General features: G+C 38.2%; 1 protein-coding gene across 1 annotated transcript in view; it reads left to right on the top strand.

The window, feature by feature from the left end:
- Window positions 1-16,703, top strand: part of MARCHF5 (membrane associated ring-CH-type finger 5) — a 29,691-nt gene that overhangs the window by 6,650 nt on the left and 6,338 nt on the right. The window contains exons 2-3 of the mRNA XM_042459281.1: window positions 12,335-12,537; window positions 14,573-14,703. Of these exons, the coding sequence (XP_042315215.1) occupies window positions 12,335-12,537; window positions 14,573-14,703 (334 nt within the window). The remainder of the gene's footprint in view (window positions 1-12,334; window positions 12,538-14,572; window positions 14,704-16,703) is intronic.

Raw genomic sequence — 16,703 nt, 5'->3', positions numbered from 1 at the left:
TTAGTATGAGTATATTAAAATCAAACATTCCACAGGTTTTTAACCACTCTTTATACTGCTCCCTCTCTCTTGGTAGAACTACCAACCAGACCCTGACTAGACTAGAGCAGACCAACTGAAGTAAGTGTCACAACGGACTCAACCGACTCTGCGTTTTTAAAAATTCTCCCTCTTGCATGCCCATCAAAACCGGCTGGGTTGGGTTTCGCTTCTCTTGTGTTGTCCGTTGCCTGATACCCAGCTATCAAGCTGTCCTTCACCCCAAACCAGCCAGTTTCTAAAGACACTCAGAGGGAGTTTGCCATTGCCTTCCTCTGAGGCTGAGAGAGTATGACTTTTCCAAGGCACAGTTGGTTTTCAGGACTAAATGGGGATTTGAATCTTGGTCCCCTGAAGTCCTAATCCAACACTCAAACTACTACATAACTGTGGCTGTATAATAATCTGAAGCATCCATACAACAACAAGATGAAGAAAAGAAAGTGTGAGGCACAAGATTTGGAACTTTAGATTTTATTATAAAATGTTAGGCTCTGCCTAACTTATTTCTAGTTGGTGCAGTACTGACTTTGTAGAGGAGCCAATAAATCATATCTTTTACTTTCAGTGTGTTCATTGTACATCATAAAGGATAATTCAGTTTATATACTGGTTCATAAGCAAACATATTTTAATGCCTTGTATGATTGTTTTATATCTCAGACTTCATTATTTTTCTTGTTCCAATAAGTTATCATTCACTTGGTGACCCCAAACAGGAAAGTTGACAGGCAACGTGAAGGCACATGCATAGATACATAGACAAACCCCTCAAGCAAGATGCAAACTTGTGACTCTAACACCACCACTTTTCTTTCCTGGCCTTTTATTGTTATTATCTTTGCCTGATAATAAAAAAAGCCAGTAGAGTTCAAAAGCTAGCATAATGTATTTTGCACCCTTTTGGTTGACCTAATAAGGTAGCACTGAAATGTGTACTTTGGATCTCATATGGAATGATATCTCCAAAGGACTATTTATGCTAGGTTACAGAGGTCTTTGAATTTTGAAAAAGATCTTCACAGGGAATATGAATTTATATACTCTTGGTTGAGAGGAAGCAATTTACATGTTAATCTGTGTATTATTCTCTTGTTGAATGGCAAGGCCTCAGGGCGTCTATTTAATTAATGATCCATTATCTGCTGTGAAAGCTCCCTCACTCTGGATGGTTTTCATTTTCATTTGCTGGGTTTTGATTGCGGTGTTTTTCAGGACTGGTAGCCAAAGTTTGTTCACTTTAAGGGTTTCTTCTTTTCCTGTTGGTCCAAAATTTCAGTGTTTTCAAACAGCAATTTATGCCCAGGATGGTTTATAATGTGTTCTGCTACTGCTGATTTTATGGCTGACCCAGTCTGCAGTGTCTCTCATGTTCCTTGATTCGTGTTTGAACACTGTGTTTGGTGGTCCCTATGTAGACTTTGCCAAACCCAGAAAAAACCCATATGAGTGAAGACAACCAACCACCCAAAGGAAAGATATTTTTACCATACATTAAAGGAGTCACAGATGGAATAGGGAAACTGGTGAGCAAACAAAACCTCCAAATGGTCTACATACCGACCAAGAAAATCCAGCAAATGCTGCGCTCAGCTAAGGACAGGAGAGACCCTCTCACGGCTGCAGGAGTTTACCCCATACGGTGCAGCTACAGACAAGTCTACATAAGGACCACCAAACACAATACTTTAAGTCTCCTGTCTTACCAATATGTCCTAAGTGCATAACTATACAGCTTTGTTCATGTCAGCGTGCTTGGATCTTAAAGGTTATCTGTCTATTCTCTTTTTCAGGGTTCTTTTGCTATTGGTGATCAAATAGGTGATTATAGGAAATTTTAATCTATGGTGCTTGTTTTACTTGGAAATTTCTCTTCACAGAGAGGATTGCAGTTATCTGTTGAATAGCTTTGTTGTTGTTGTTAACCTATATTTTACCCAGTCTAGGACTCAAGACACCTTACAAAGGTTAAAACAAATGATGTGGTGTAAAATTCTCAGTTAAAAGATTTTAGATTTGTCTTTTATCTTTACTTTTTCTTTTATTTTAATTCTTGGTTTTATTTTGTGCTTACTGATATTTTATTTTATTTTAACTTCATATTTTTAGTACAGGTTGGTATATTGATGGGTGGGATCTAATGCTGTAATTTTGCTAATGGAACTAGCTGCATCAGCAGGAATGGGATGGAGCAATTCCTCTTTCAGACCCACAGTGCACCCTCAAAATGAGTTTCAGAGGACTGGGAAACACAAATGGAACCTGCAACAGAATATTACTGTGTGAAGTGCTTCTGTCCAGGATTCCAGCCACTTCATTCTCTGTTCTCTCTTTTCCACCTCACCTTTCCCCAACCAATCACCCTCTTGGGGCCACTGAGCATACATATTCCTCATTGGGCAGTTCTTGGGTTCACCTTCCCCATCCCAATAATTTCTAAATGTTTATTTTTATTTTTTCTAAGTTTGAAGAACTGGGGCTTACCTCAAGCCTGTTGACTGTGTCTCACACCATTTCTACAACATAAGCAGTTATACTTGCAGCTTGAATGTGGGAAATGAAGAGAATGATCATTTAGTTATATAGCACAATACATGTGCGGGCATGTTTCAGAGAAAGAGAATCATTATTTCAGATTGTTTCTGAAGGAAAATGGAAAACATTTCCCTATAGGTCCCAAGGGCCTACAATCAAGACAGCATGACAGGTGGCACAACAACGAAAGGTGAAGAAAATGGTAGGTGTCTGTATGTGCCTTCAAGTCACCTGTCGCCTTATTTCATTGAGTTTTCTTAAGCAAGGAATACTCAGAGGCAGTTTTGCCAGGTCCTTCTTCTGCAATGTAGCCCAGAGCAACTGATATCCATTGGTGGTCTCCCATCCAAGTATTAACTGTAATTGACCCTGGTTCACTTCCAAGATCAGACAGGACCTGGTGCCTCTAGGGTATTTAAGCCACAGGTTTGTCATTGCCATCCTCTGAGACTGAAAGAGTGTGACCAAAATCACCCAATGGGTTTCCATGGCGGAACCAGGATTTGAACTCTGGTCTCTAGAGTGATAGTCCAGCGCTCGAACCACTACACTATGCTGGCTCTTATATAGCTATGTTAATTTCTGTCAAAGTATAGAATAGTAAAAGAAATTGAAGATGAAGGATTATATATATATATATATATATATGTATATGTATCTATATGTATAAATATACACACACACACACACACACACTCTCCTATAGTTGTTTTTTTAACTAGAAGATATACACACTTTAAGTTAATTTTATATGTTTCTACCATTAAAGCATTTGTCTAGTTAAAACGTGCTGATTATGAGGGCATGCAGATGGGTCCACTCCTGCCCCAATTGGTGTGGGACATCAGTGACCACATGCATCCAAGCTGCTGCTGTGAACCCGAACAGAATACTGACAAAGCTGGACACGTTCTCTGCGCAGCTTCTGGCCATTCTGGGAGTGTACATCATCTAAGCACCATGCCCCCCAGAATGGCCAGAAGCCTCACTTTCCTGCCCGTCTGTTTCAGGCCTAAAAGGGACCTACTTCAGGCCTTGTTTAAAAAATAAGTTAATGCCATCTTTGTTCCTTTTGTTCAAACTGAAAACTGCTTAGCGAAGGAGCTTTTTAGGCACAATTGTAGTTACTAAAAGGTGTTTTGGTAGTTTTAGTGCTTTAAATCCAAGATTGTAGTAACTCTGTGCATCTTTCTCCTTTTTCCGACCCCTTGCAGCCAAACATTACCTGAAAAAAGCAGACTTTGTGTGAAGGTGTACAGGTACTGAGACAGGGAGATCATTAGGAGCTCTGGTGGCGCTGTGGTTAAATGCCAATACACCAGCCACTCACTCATAAACCACAAGTGAGTTCAATCCCAGCCAGGGGCTCAGGATCGACTCAGCCTTGCATCCTTCCAAGGTCGCTAAAACGAGTACCCAGCTTGTTGACGGCAATTAGCTTACAGTTATAAACTGCTTAGAGACTGCTTGGTGCAGTATGAAGCAGTATATAAATGCAGTTGCTATCACCACCTAATTTGGCAAACAGAAGCAGTTCCAACAGTAATACTACACAGTTTGATACAGCCAAATATTGTAACAGCCAAAACTTACTGGGGTAGCAATTTTGCAATTATGCAAAATAATTGTAACCCATGAAAGAAGGAAATACATACCTTAGGTTTTGTATATAACCAGGAAAGCAAGTGGTGCTTTATAATGTGTAGTATTTGGATCCTTTATATATCTGCAAAAAGGAAGATATCCTTTCCAAAAGAAAACACTATTTTAAGAGTTTAAAAAAAAAAAAGATGTCCCCGCTCTCATTTTCTCTTTGGAGGTATTAAACAGAGTAAACATTATGTCATCTACAGTTGAAGAAAAGTCACTGTTCATTTAAGTTATGTACATAGCAGAGAATGACAAGGCACAAATTCTAGCCTAGTGGTATAATATGATAAGGAAGCTTTGTGAAGTCTTTAAATAGAACTAAGATTAAGTGCTTAAGTAACTGCTTAAAACATACCTGGTATACAGCAAGAAGTTTGCAGTTTCACTGAGGGCACATATGCACAACTATAATTTAATTAAAAGGTCTCAGTAATAATTTGTTTGGAATATTCTCCTACTGATTATCTGAAGAATGCTCAAACGAACTATTGCTAGAGTTTAATGTTAGTTTAACCTTAAAGTCCAAAAATATGTTATTTCTTTTCGAAGGAAGCTAAAAAATAAGGAATGTGAAATACTTAATATCAGTTCTGGGAATTCTAATGACCATTATTTCATTAAAATGTTGCAGTGCAGTCAAAATTTCTGAAGAAGCTCCTTTCTTTCTCTTTAAAAACCAGTTATGTTCCTAGTGAAACTGGAACACAGCAAATATATTGTTAATTTTCAAAGAAAGGAAGGACTCAAAATATCCCCAAAAATTACAGGCTGATACTTTTCTTAAATTGTGGCTATAAGATTCTGACAGTGATTCTGGCAGAAAAATAATGAAAAAAAGGCAATGCTATTTATCGAAGCGGGGAAAGTATTTGATAATGTTAATTGGACTTTTATGTTAGAGACACTTAAGAAAATGGGTAATGTTATCATGTGAATCAGATCAATATATAAGAGACAAATGGTGCAGATTATCATCAGCAGTGAGAAAATAACCATGCAACATAGAAGAAGGAACAAGGCGACAATGCTCGTTATTGCCATTATTAAAGGTGAATAAAAACATTAGAAGTAACCGAGACAGGGTATAAAAATAAAAGACCAGAGTTATAAATTGAAATCTTATGCTGATGATCTGGTAATAAAGACTCATTAAAAATTATTAAGGAATTTATGGAAGCTAGTGAATGACTTGGGTGAGTTTTCAGGTTTCAAGGTCAATAAAGAAAAAACAGTCATAGATGCTGAAATCTTTTTACTGCTGCAGACATAGCATTAAGTCAAAGATCAGGCTTTAAAACAGAGAAAAAAGTGAAATATTTAGGAATCTGATTAACAAAAATAAATTCAGAAAGAAAGAGGCAATCTTGAACTTCAAAACTCTATTCTGCATTTGGCCTGCCTATGGGCCAAACCAGACAGCCCTGTAAAGCCTTCTGGGTGGGTGGGGGCATAGCATTTAGGCACCACATGCCCCCAAGACGTCTTGAAGCCGTTCAGCTGTTTAAATATGGAGCACCCATTTTAAAGACGCTGCAGGGTGGGAAAACTTGGCTTTTTGCCAGCTGAAAAAGGAGCGGATCTTTGCCAGCTTCAAGGCAAATTGGGGCTGCGGCGTGTGCTTGCTGCGGCCTGAATCCGGCTTCGGCAGGGGCAGCTTGAAGCCATCCCTTTAGGTAGGTCTGCTTTGCCCCTTACAGGGTCAGTTTGGAGAAAGAACATTACAATTTGAAATATGCATGGCATGCTTATGTCTGGTATGGAAAAATGAAGGAAAATAAAGGATTGAATAATTATTATGCTAGAAAAGGCCTTTTGAAAAATTGGCAGAAATACAACAAAATCCCTCTTTATCACATAGTCTTTTGGGGAGGTGGAAATCAAAAGAAGAGAATTGGATAAAATATGAGCATATTTTGGCAGAGGACACACAGAAGAAATCCAAGATGAAATTTAGAGAAGCATTGGAGAAGGAATGGTTAAGAATGCAGTGCTTCTTACATAAACAGTTACTGGGGAAAAATTAAATGGACCTGAAATTAGGATTGGAGGAGGAACAAAATGAATTTGATAAAGTCTTCCCTGAAAAAAGGAAGTAAGAAGACATCCGACTTGTATAAATTGCAACTAAAGTGTAAATTAGAATAAGAGGTCATAAAAGAATCTATGATTAAGTGAAGTCAGTAATGTAAAACATGATATAGAAATTGAACACTGGGAAGGCACTTGGAAAACAACACAGAACAGAGTCTTAAAAAAAATTATTAGAGAATGCTGTGTTGGTGGTATCTAACACTGGCCAAACTTGCAAAAATATATATATAATGCATGACAATAGATGTTGGAAATGCCAATAATGTGTCGATACATGTTTTCATATGTGGTTGAACTGACAATTGGGCAAGGGGGAGCCAGAATAAAACTGAAGTACAATGTCTGAAATATTTAGGATTGCATTACCCACTAATCCTAAATTTTACTTACTCAAAATAACACACATGATGGATAAAGATACACAGAAGCAGCATTGGAGAACAATCTTATACCTGACTTCTGTAGCAAGACTTCTTTTTGCACAGAAATGGAAACCTAAGCAAATAACCACACTTGAGGACTGGGATAGCATTTGCAATCTTTAGTTGGCAATCAGAAGTCCAAATAGGTCACTTTCTCTGCGATCTCACAGAAAACATAAAAAATTAAACATTATCTTCTCCAAATAGTCTGGCAGGATATAAAAGCATTTTTATCAACAGTTCTATGTTGCATAATCAATTGTGATAGCTCTGAACAAGTGCAAGCGATGATGTGAACTCAGGGATTTTTCTCTTTGGATTCATGTGGTTTTGACCTGAATCTGGTGGGGAAAGGAATTAAGATAGTCTGCAAAGTTTCATTTTGTGGTTCTCATGAATATTGTGAAATTTAGTTTTTAAAAGGAAATAAGCTCTGTTTTGTATTTGGGGAAAACAGCATGCTTACTGTATAGTTCTGGCTACTACATAATTGTTAGTATTTTTAGACTGTTCTTATATGCCATTTGAAAAGGCTTTAACATAGTGCAAATCTAATCCTCCATCATTTCATATAAAATTGCAATAGTATATTAACTCCCCTGGTTGCTTTTAAAGACTATATTTATATTACTTTTGATTAAGGTAATATAGAAACTAAGTTAAAGGAGTTTTAGATATTCCTTTATTTGGCATAACTGAATATTTCCCAGCAGATAAGGTCCCAACATCCTTTACTTTGGGTTATTCTCCTCCCGCTTGCTCCAGATAGGCAGGAAAAAGGAAATTTCAAACTTCAGTACTGTATATATGTAATTTTGGGTACATTGACTACTACTTGTTGAATCTGGAAACTGGCATTTAAAAAAAAATCTCACTAAAAATTTTGGACACAACAAAGAGAGTCACACCTGTATTGGAATATAGAGATGTTCAAGGTGATTGGATAACCAAGTTTCTAAAGTTGCAGTCCAGATTTGTCTGAAAATGAGACATTTCACAATGGACCATTTCCAAAATGTAGGTTTGTAAGAGTTCTCTCTTTCTACACTTTAACAATCCTTGGATTTTGAGGAGCGATGTTTCTAGCATTAGTCAGAAACATACTTACAGCTTCAGAATGCCAGTTTTAGGTACTAATACATTACCTTTATTTTGTGTAAAAGCAGGCATCTTCTGGCAAATGTAGCATGTATTGAATGAAAAATCATATTTCAAAAGCTGAAATAATAAGCCTGTTTGTGTGTTTTTATAGCATGTTGGAAAAATATATTAATGCCACTTGATGTGTTTTTTGCAGAGCAAGTACTTGAGGTTTGAGTTTTCAGAAACTATGCTTTGTTTGACCTAGCCAGCTGTTTCTATTTTGGTTGCTGTCTTAGTTGTGACCTGATTCTGTACTAGGATCAAGGTAATGTTTTATTCAATACAAGAAAATGGAAAATCTGGCAAGAACTAAGATCCTTGTGTCAATGGTTTTATTTAGCTTTCTACTGTAGCTACTGTCAATAGCAAAATAAAGTTGATGACAGAAAACAAGGGATTTTCCATCTATTATTCATAGTTTGCTAAAGGCTTAGAAATATAGAGCATATCATATTATTGTTTTTTATAAATCATATGTTCTTTAAATTATAGCCATTGAGCAATGACTTAGATAAAAATAATTTAAAGATACACACAGTTTTGCTTCATTACAATGTGAAAATTGAATTCAGAAGTATCACTAGCATCCATTATATTTTAGACCTATATTCAAGTATGAAACATGTTTTCAGCTTCAAAGGGCAGCCTTCAATAACTAATTCAGGAGTGTTACTTTGCAAGGTTGTGTTGTCATTTTTTATTCTCCCCATCATCCAACTGAACTTCAGACCTTTCTGGGTTTCAGGTTGTTTGAAGGCATTTCACAGCTTTACATGAGTGCCCCAGTTCTTCAGCTTTCTCCTCATTAATAGTTCTGAGGTAACAACCAAACCACAACACTTACTGCAACTAGAGCAAGCTTCGGAAGATGTCATGCATGCATCATATGCTTCTTAGATAGAACAACGTGATATCTATTATTTAATTCTATCCATTTAAAGCTATTTTTGGATCCAGAGACATGAGCCACCACTGCATTGGAGAAGAAAATTTGGGGTGGCTCCATTTCTGCTTGCTTAGAGATGCTGATTTATTGCTTTTAAAATTTCATTACAGAATTATGTTTTCAATATGTGTGTCCTGGGTTTTTAGTGTCGTTCTAGAGGATTTGATGAAATTAAATTTTTTAGAGTGAAACATTTGCAAATGGGATGGTTACTATTGTCCATATGCATAAACTATGTAAGTATTACAAGGTAGCATTAATTGCTGCTCAGACATTTATGAAATTGTTTGAATAAACTCTGAAGCCTTAATTCAGTTGCTTATTCCAGCTAGAGAAGACCCACTGAATGCTAAAACACTAATGTTAGTCGCATTGATTCCAGCAATTGGATACAAGCCCAGGAATCATACAAAACACAACTTTGAACAGTTTTTGAGTAAGGTGCCACAAGTCACATCCAGAATGTGAGAATGCTACAGAAATACTTATTATTGTACATAAGTCACTCCTTGGTGGTTTTGCCACTTGTCTACTGACCCAAGGAGGCAGCAGCAAGCGTGATGACTCTGGACTTTTGAGTGTGAACGTATCGTAAATTTCTATTGCTTGAAACTTATACTAAAGAGGATATATTTATAAAGCAGGATTTAAGAATTTGAAATAAAAATATATACATACCTTAAGCATTTGCATGAACTTTGCAAAAAGTGAGTGTGGCCTGCTGTTTGTTGTTGTGTGCCTTCAAGTAGTTTCCAACTTATGACAACCCTAAAATAAATCTATCATGGGATTTTCTTGGTAAGATTTATTCAGTAGAGGTTTGCCATTGCTTTCTGAGGTGTGATAGCTGATGCTAGCTTCTTGACAAGTCTGCATGTATTAAATGTAGTGTAGAAAATATGTTTCCTTGGAAGTGGAAGAACACTTCTTGTTGTGTAACAAGGGTTCCCTGGTTGCTACCCACTCCCTGTCACAGGATTGCAGTGCTTTATGCTTAATTACTTATTTCTACCACCAAGAGTGGTTTGTGCAGAGGATTGAAGAAAGTGCTAATCCACAAGTAGTAATCTGGTCACAACTCATAGGAGCAAGCCTGTGTTTTTAATGGTACAGATGGGGAAACCACAGGAGCTCAAGCCTATACTGGCCAATTCATGGGCAGGGTGAGCCATGGGAGCTCCAGTCCATGGATGGTTATCCAGACAATACAGCTGGCTTAGTGTATATTCTAAATTCAAAATGTGCATTTAGAGATCATTGATTTGGTGGATGATAATAATAAAAGTTTTTTTAAAAAAATATATCATTTACCATCTTGTAAAAATTACCCAGGCTTAAAAGCAAATGGAGACATACCACTGTTAACAAAGCATTTGATAGAGAAGCTCCTTTTTAAAATGGGTGCATATACGCTGTAGAAATAATGAAGGGCCGGTACAGACTGGCAAATATGCCAGCTTCGGGGCAGCATGGGGTCATGGTGTATGCACGCTGCATGCCCCGACACTTTCCTGAAGCCGGCATTACGCCACTCCGCTGTTTACACAAGGGCAGCTTTTCAGCACTCTGGCGGCGCGGCATTTAGACACCGCATGCTGCAGGAGTGCCAAAAAGCTGCGGCAGTGGTGGAAAAGGCAGTGTACAGTATTTCCAGTGCAAAAAGGAGCGCCATTTTTCTGCTTCTTTTTGTACCAGAAAAAAGCCAGATCAGGACAGCAGCGTGTGGTTGCCACAGTCTCGATCCAGCTATCAAAGTGGTGGCGGCAAGCCACCCCTTTAGGGCCATCTGTTTTGCCCCGGAGTTTGACACCACTTTAACTGCCACAGCTCTGTCGTTTAGAGCCCTGGGACATATAGTTATAGTTTTGACAGAGAAGATTAAAGACCTTGTGGAACTACAAATCCCAGGCTCAAATAGGATGGAGCTACATCACTTACAGTGATGTCAAACTGCATTATTTCTACAGTGCAGATCACCCAAAGTCTTTTTACACCCACTTTCTTTTCTTCTTCATCCTCTGTCTAGTTTGAAGGATTTTTAGCAGCACCAGTATCAGGAGGATGGTGAAGGAGGGCTGGAGAAAGACCGTGTTGAGAGTTGAGTGTAGAGTTGCAGCAGCATCTTCAGTAAACAATGCAATAAGGTTTGGGCTGGGGAAAGAAATGGATTCTGTTCTAGCTGATCGTACTGTAGTTGTGTGTGCCTGCATACAACAGGCAAGGTAATCAGCAGCTGCCTCCAGAATCCCTTACTTGAATGTGCATGAACAGCAAAACAGAGAGAAAAGGGATTAGGAGAGAAGGTTGCCTCACGAGTTACCTCTGGTCTGTTTAAAAAACAAAACATAGTTTGGTTAGCAAAATAAAAATCATAAGAAAAAAGGAGGCTGGTGAATGGGGAAATAAAATCTTCCCTGGATTTATTTTGGAAGAAGCTTTCAGTTGGTCTTTAAAAGGTTCAGTATATTTTTGTTTACTTTATGCAAGGGTTACCTGACCTGGTTGTTTCATTTTACATGTGCATATTATTCATTTGGAATAAACAGTTTACTGAAACTTGTTGGCCTGTTGTTGTTTTTTTTTTTTTGTGATGCAGGAACCTGCCCTCTGTTCTTTCCATGTTATTTCTATCTCTGGTACCAATTTTCTATTAAAGAATTAAGGCCAAGGAACACATCTACCTTGTTAACCAAGGCATACCTGTATAAATTCTGTTTAATTCAAATAAACAGGATGGCCTGGCTCAAACAGTGTGATTGTATTCCTTTGCTTGTGATTTGAGCTAGGATCCTGTTGGTCACTTCCACTGTCGTAAATTACCTCTCTTTTTTTGGCTAGGGCAGAGCTGCAGCATGAGAAACAGCAGTGAGGGGGGAACACTGTCTTCATCAGGAGATAAAACTGCTCTAATAGAGGTGTCTTTTGTTGCCACCTACCCTCACTGCTGTCATCATTGTAGGATTCAAAGCCATTTAACCTCTGCATTGCCGCCTCCTGTATTAGCAGAGTTAAGGCGGGCAATAGGATCTTGTCCTCAGAATGTACACTACCATTTAGTATTTTTAGTATAAATCCAGGTCAGTGATTTGAAAATACTAAGAAATTTAGGAAGCAATCTTAAATCCATTTCCAGTTTTAACTCAGCAGATCTCTCCACTACTGCTTGGGATTAAACTGTTTAATTTACATTAGTTCTTAAGCAGAATACTTTATTTTTCTTAAATAGAACATTGAAAATTATATTTTTGTATCATATTTAATACAAAAATATTTTAATAGAAGCTTCAGGATTAAACACACATCTCTGCTATCTATGTAATATATATAAAGGTAGCTGCTGGACTAGGATGTAGTGGATTTGATTTAGTAACACAAATTTATGAAGAACTGACTTTTCCAGATTTAGCAAGCTGTCAAGATAAATGGACAGGGATACAATACTTTGCTGTTATTATATTTGTTGTATATAGTATAGCTTTCTGATGTGTGGCCTATGTTCATCTTGCAGGAGTTGTTGGGTGTGTTTTGCCACTGATGAGGATGACAGAACAGCAGAGTGGGTGAGACCATGCCGGTGTAGAGGCTCAACAAAATGGGTTCATCAAACATGTCTCCAGCGCTGGGTGGATGAAAAACAGAGAGGGAACAGTACAGCCCGAGTTGCCTGTCCTCAGTGTAATGCAGAATACTTAATAGTATTTCCAAAACTAGGTAAGATATACATATGAGTTTAATCCAGATTATGCATTTCATATGCATAATTTTACCTGTATGTGAACATTGTGTGAAGCAAAGGCAGAACAGAATTGATGCAATTAGTTATTTCCTTTGCACTTGCTGTATAAAATATTTATATCCTGTCCTCAGAACAGTCATAACAATAAAAATGCAGGAATTGTTAACAGAGAATAGGCCATTGGTGGGCAGCTTCAGTAGGTCTGAAGGCCAGTTCTCTGCTCCATCCCCTGAAGGGACTGCAAAATGTCAAAAATGATGGGGACATAACTACCATATATACTTAGCTATAGGTCAACCTCATATATAAGTTGAGGGCAAATTTTGGGACCAAAATCATGGATTTTGCTATGACCCATGGATAAGTCGAGGGTAAAATTTCGGGGCACATAGGAAGGGATCTAAAGTATGAAGCAAAGCAAAACAATGTCCAGCAGACATAACTCTTTGTGCTTACTCTTAAGGCTGGATGGATGAGAGAGTAGAGGAGGTCAGTGCTTCACATGTTATACTCTGACTTTCACCAGGAGATGGTTCCTTGTTTTAAATAAGATTTAATATACAATAGTTATATTGACCCATGGATAAATCGACTCAGGTTTTTGGGGTCAATTTTTTGACCTAAATTTCTAGACTTATATATGAGTATATACAGTATATGTTCCTGGCTATCCATTTTAAAATGGGACAATAAGAAAATTGAGACACCAAAACAGAATTGGAAGGCTGCATGCAGGCCCAAGGTACACTTTGCCCATCCATGGAATAAGACTGAATTGCTGACAAACTGGACAGAGTATAAGGGATGAATACTTGAAATATATTTATTTTGGTACAATATTTAAACTGAAAACTTTATCACAATATTTGGAGAAGTATATACTTATGTTCGAAGCCACACATTAGTCTGAGAACTGCAAATCAGGTTAGGTTGCTTCAAATTGTTGGTCCTAACATCAGCTGCTGAATTGTGATTCAGTATTTATGTACATTGAGTCACTGGTTCAGTTTGTGAACTGTTATAGAGACTGCCAATTGGATTTGATCCTCAGTCTTGTGAGGACATGGATGGACAGTCAGTTTAAGTAGTCCAGATAGACTAATTCTTTCACTTTTTAAAAGTCTATGCACTCATAGCTCTATTCATTATTATGCCCGGATTACATGCTGTTTTAGATTATTATGGGCGATGGGGATTATGCTCTTACTTCTTCACTTTGTGCATTGAATCCTTACCCATGTACTCACCATTTCTGTTCTACTTATGAAAAGGGATATGAAATAGGATCCAGAGACTTGCTGGCAGATCTTTCAAACATCTATTCTGTAGGGCTTCTAAAACCTTCCTAGTCACCGTATCCTTTCTTGGTCTCTGAAATGAAACTTCTGGGAAAATGCAAAAATCCCTAGTTCTAGTGGGAATTGGGGAACCCTGGCATGTTTTGCGTAGATACAGCCATACTACTGTAGACTTTCAAAACAGAACACATGAAAGAGAAGCAAATGAGTAGATGGGTACAATTTCTGTGTAAATGTAAATTAATGGTTTGCCATCTTCATAGATGCTGTGCTACATATTCTTGTTTTCAGAAGCTACCTAAATACCTAAAAGATTGTATCTGTGTGTTTTGACTTAAGACATTTACTGGGTGAAATAATAGTCGCAGTAAAAAGAAAGCAGGGGTGACATCGCAAACTAATTTTTCCAGCTCAAGATTCTTTTAGTGTTTGTTCAGTGACAGCATCTATATTGAAAATCTAGTTCTACCAGTCACAAATACAATAATGTAATAATGAATAGCATTAGTGGTTTAGTGGAGTATTAGTTGGTACAAAGATGTTACAGTAATTTTAAGACAGAAGTAGAACATGTGTTCCTAACCTGATCAGTTGGACACATATCCCATTGGTTACATTTCAGCATAACTTTATTAAGCCAGAACTAGCACAGTGTCACTGCTATGTTCTCTTGCAGTTCATGATCTTTCTTATTTCTTCTTTTATGTTATAGGTCCAGTTGTTTATGTCTTAGATCTAGCAGATCGTCTTATCTCTAAAGCCTGTCCGTTTGCTGCAGCTGGAATAATGGTGGGCTCTATCTACTGGACAGCTGTTACTTACGGAGCTGTAACAGTGATGCAGGTTCACATAAACTTTCTAAATGTTAAATTATTGTAATCAAGCTGGAAACTGCTAGAGATTTGCTGAAGAAATACTTTTTTGGTAAGGAAGAGAATTCAGAGGGAGAATTGAAAAACGCAGTTTACTAGGTTAGCTCCAGATTTTGCTTCCCATAGCTATGTCGATTTCCTTTCTCTTTGTGAACTTTCAGACATTTAGATTTACAAATCCTGTCCAACAGGTGCACATACATTCAGCTTCTCTCTGTGTACCACCACTGAGGAACCTGTGACCCTCCAGATGGTTGTGGGATTATTGCTCCCACAGTTCCTCATCATGGCCATCCTAAAGGTCCTGCTATAGGGGAATTTTAAGCTAAAATATTTGGAAGACCAAAGATTCCCCGCTCCTGCCCTGTATAAACAGGCAGAAAGGCATGGTATAAGTTCAATAAATAATAAATATATTATGATAAGGTTTTCTCATTAATATCCTGAGATGACTCACATCTTGCACATATTTGTGCTTGTGTCCATTCACACATACAGTATGTCCAACATAGTTAGACACACGTCTGTCCATTTTTATTCCACAACACCTAGTGGAGAACTGAGCAGAAAGTGTTTCAATGTTTGAGAATACCCGCTGATTGGATGGAAGTAAATCCCTTCTTCTTCCTGTGTTAGGAAAGATACCTCATGAGCTTGTTACTTTTTCTTCTGAGCTCAGGTTCTTCTTGCTCTTATATTACAATATATTTATTCTTGCTTATTGTCACATTGCTGCTCGTAAGTCACTTCTCCCACTATGAATCCTTCTCTTTGTTGACCATTTTAGCAGCTGGTAAGGCCATTTCCTGCAGAATGTTCAAGCAATGGCAGTCTAGCTTCTCACTGTGGTTGATCTTGTTAACAGGGAGGCTTTTGTTGTTGAAATGGATTCTGGTTTGATTTACTCTTCCCCACTTTTAGCACCCTGAACAACTGTTTAGTTGGTAAATTTCTGGCATTAGATTCATATATTCATAATGATGTAAATCAGGTGGGCTTATCATTTTTTGCTTGGTTCAACAATGTGTTTGGTGTGGAGGACTATAGTAATTGGAATATTGAATCCAGGTGTAATACTGAGTTTGCCTATCTAGCTGTTTTGACTAACAGTGCTATAATCCACGAGCTGGACCCTTCTATCACATCTTTCCTTGTAAAAAATACCTGAATGCAGCTTTACAAGATAACCAGTTTACCCATTGCTTGCTATTAGATAATTCTGCCTAATAAAATGTGTTATATTATTTAACACAGGGTGATTTAGAAAGAATGGTGCAGACATGAGGCAGCTTTGACACTTAAATTATACTTTTAAGAATCACAAGAGCTGTGTTGCTGCATCAGCCAAGTATTTTGTTTCTTGCAGTGACCATCTGTAACTCTGAGGAGTTGATAAGAAGGGCATGGGATATTTGTCTCCTACCTTTGTTCTTGCCCTAATGTCTCAAGTAGCAGAGATAGGGGCTCGACAGACAGGCGGCTCTGTGCCGCCCATCATTTCCCCTCGTCGGTGCCGCAGCAGCCGCACCGCACAGCACCGACACATGCCCTAAAAAGAAGCTGCCTAGAGCAGCTTCTTTTTAAGATCGCCATAATGGCGCTCATGCACGTTGACACCGCCTCTTCTGGCGAACGCTGTTTGAGCATGTGGATGCCCACGCGTCATTGCACACCCCATGTGGGCAGGGTGCTGGCAAGATGGTGCATGGGCTCTGCTAGAAGGGCTGGGCTCATATGGAAGCCCAGCCCTCCAGAGCCGTAAAATCAGCCCTTGGTGGCGCTTTTGGCCATCTATATTGGGTCATAAATTTAAATCAGAAGTGGGAACCTTTCGGCCCTTCAGATGTTGGTAGATTGCATCTGCTCATTCATCACTGTTGACCGTGCTAACGAGAGCTACTTGGGAGCTTCGGTCCAATATCTGAGGGGCAACATGATTTCAACTCCTGTTCTGAATGACTGAACTGTTAA

The sequence above is a fragment of the Sceloporus undulatus genome, chromosome 3 (assembly GCF_019175285.1).
Source record: "Sceloporus undulatus isolate JIND9_A2432 ecotype Alabama chromosome 3, SceUnd_v1.1, whole genome shotgun sequence".
Lineage (NCBI taxonomy): Eukaryota > Metazoa > Chordata > Lepidosauria > Squamata > Phrynosomatidae > Sceloporus > Sceloporus undulatus.
The sequence above is the reverse complement of the archived record's forward strand: the minus strand, read 5'-3'. Positions and strand labels throughout refer to the sequence as shown.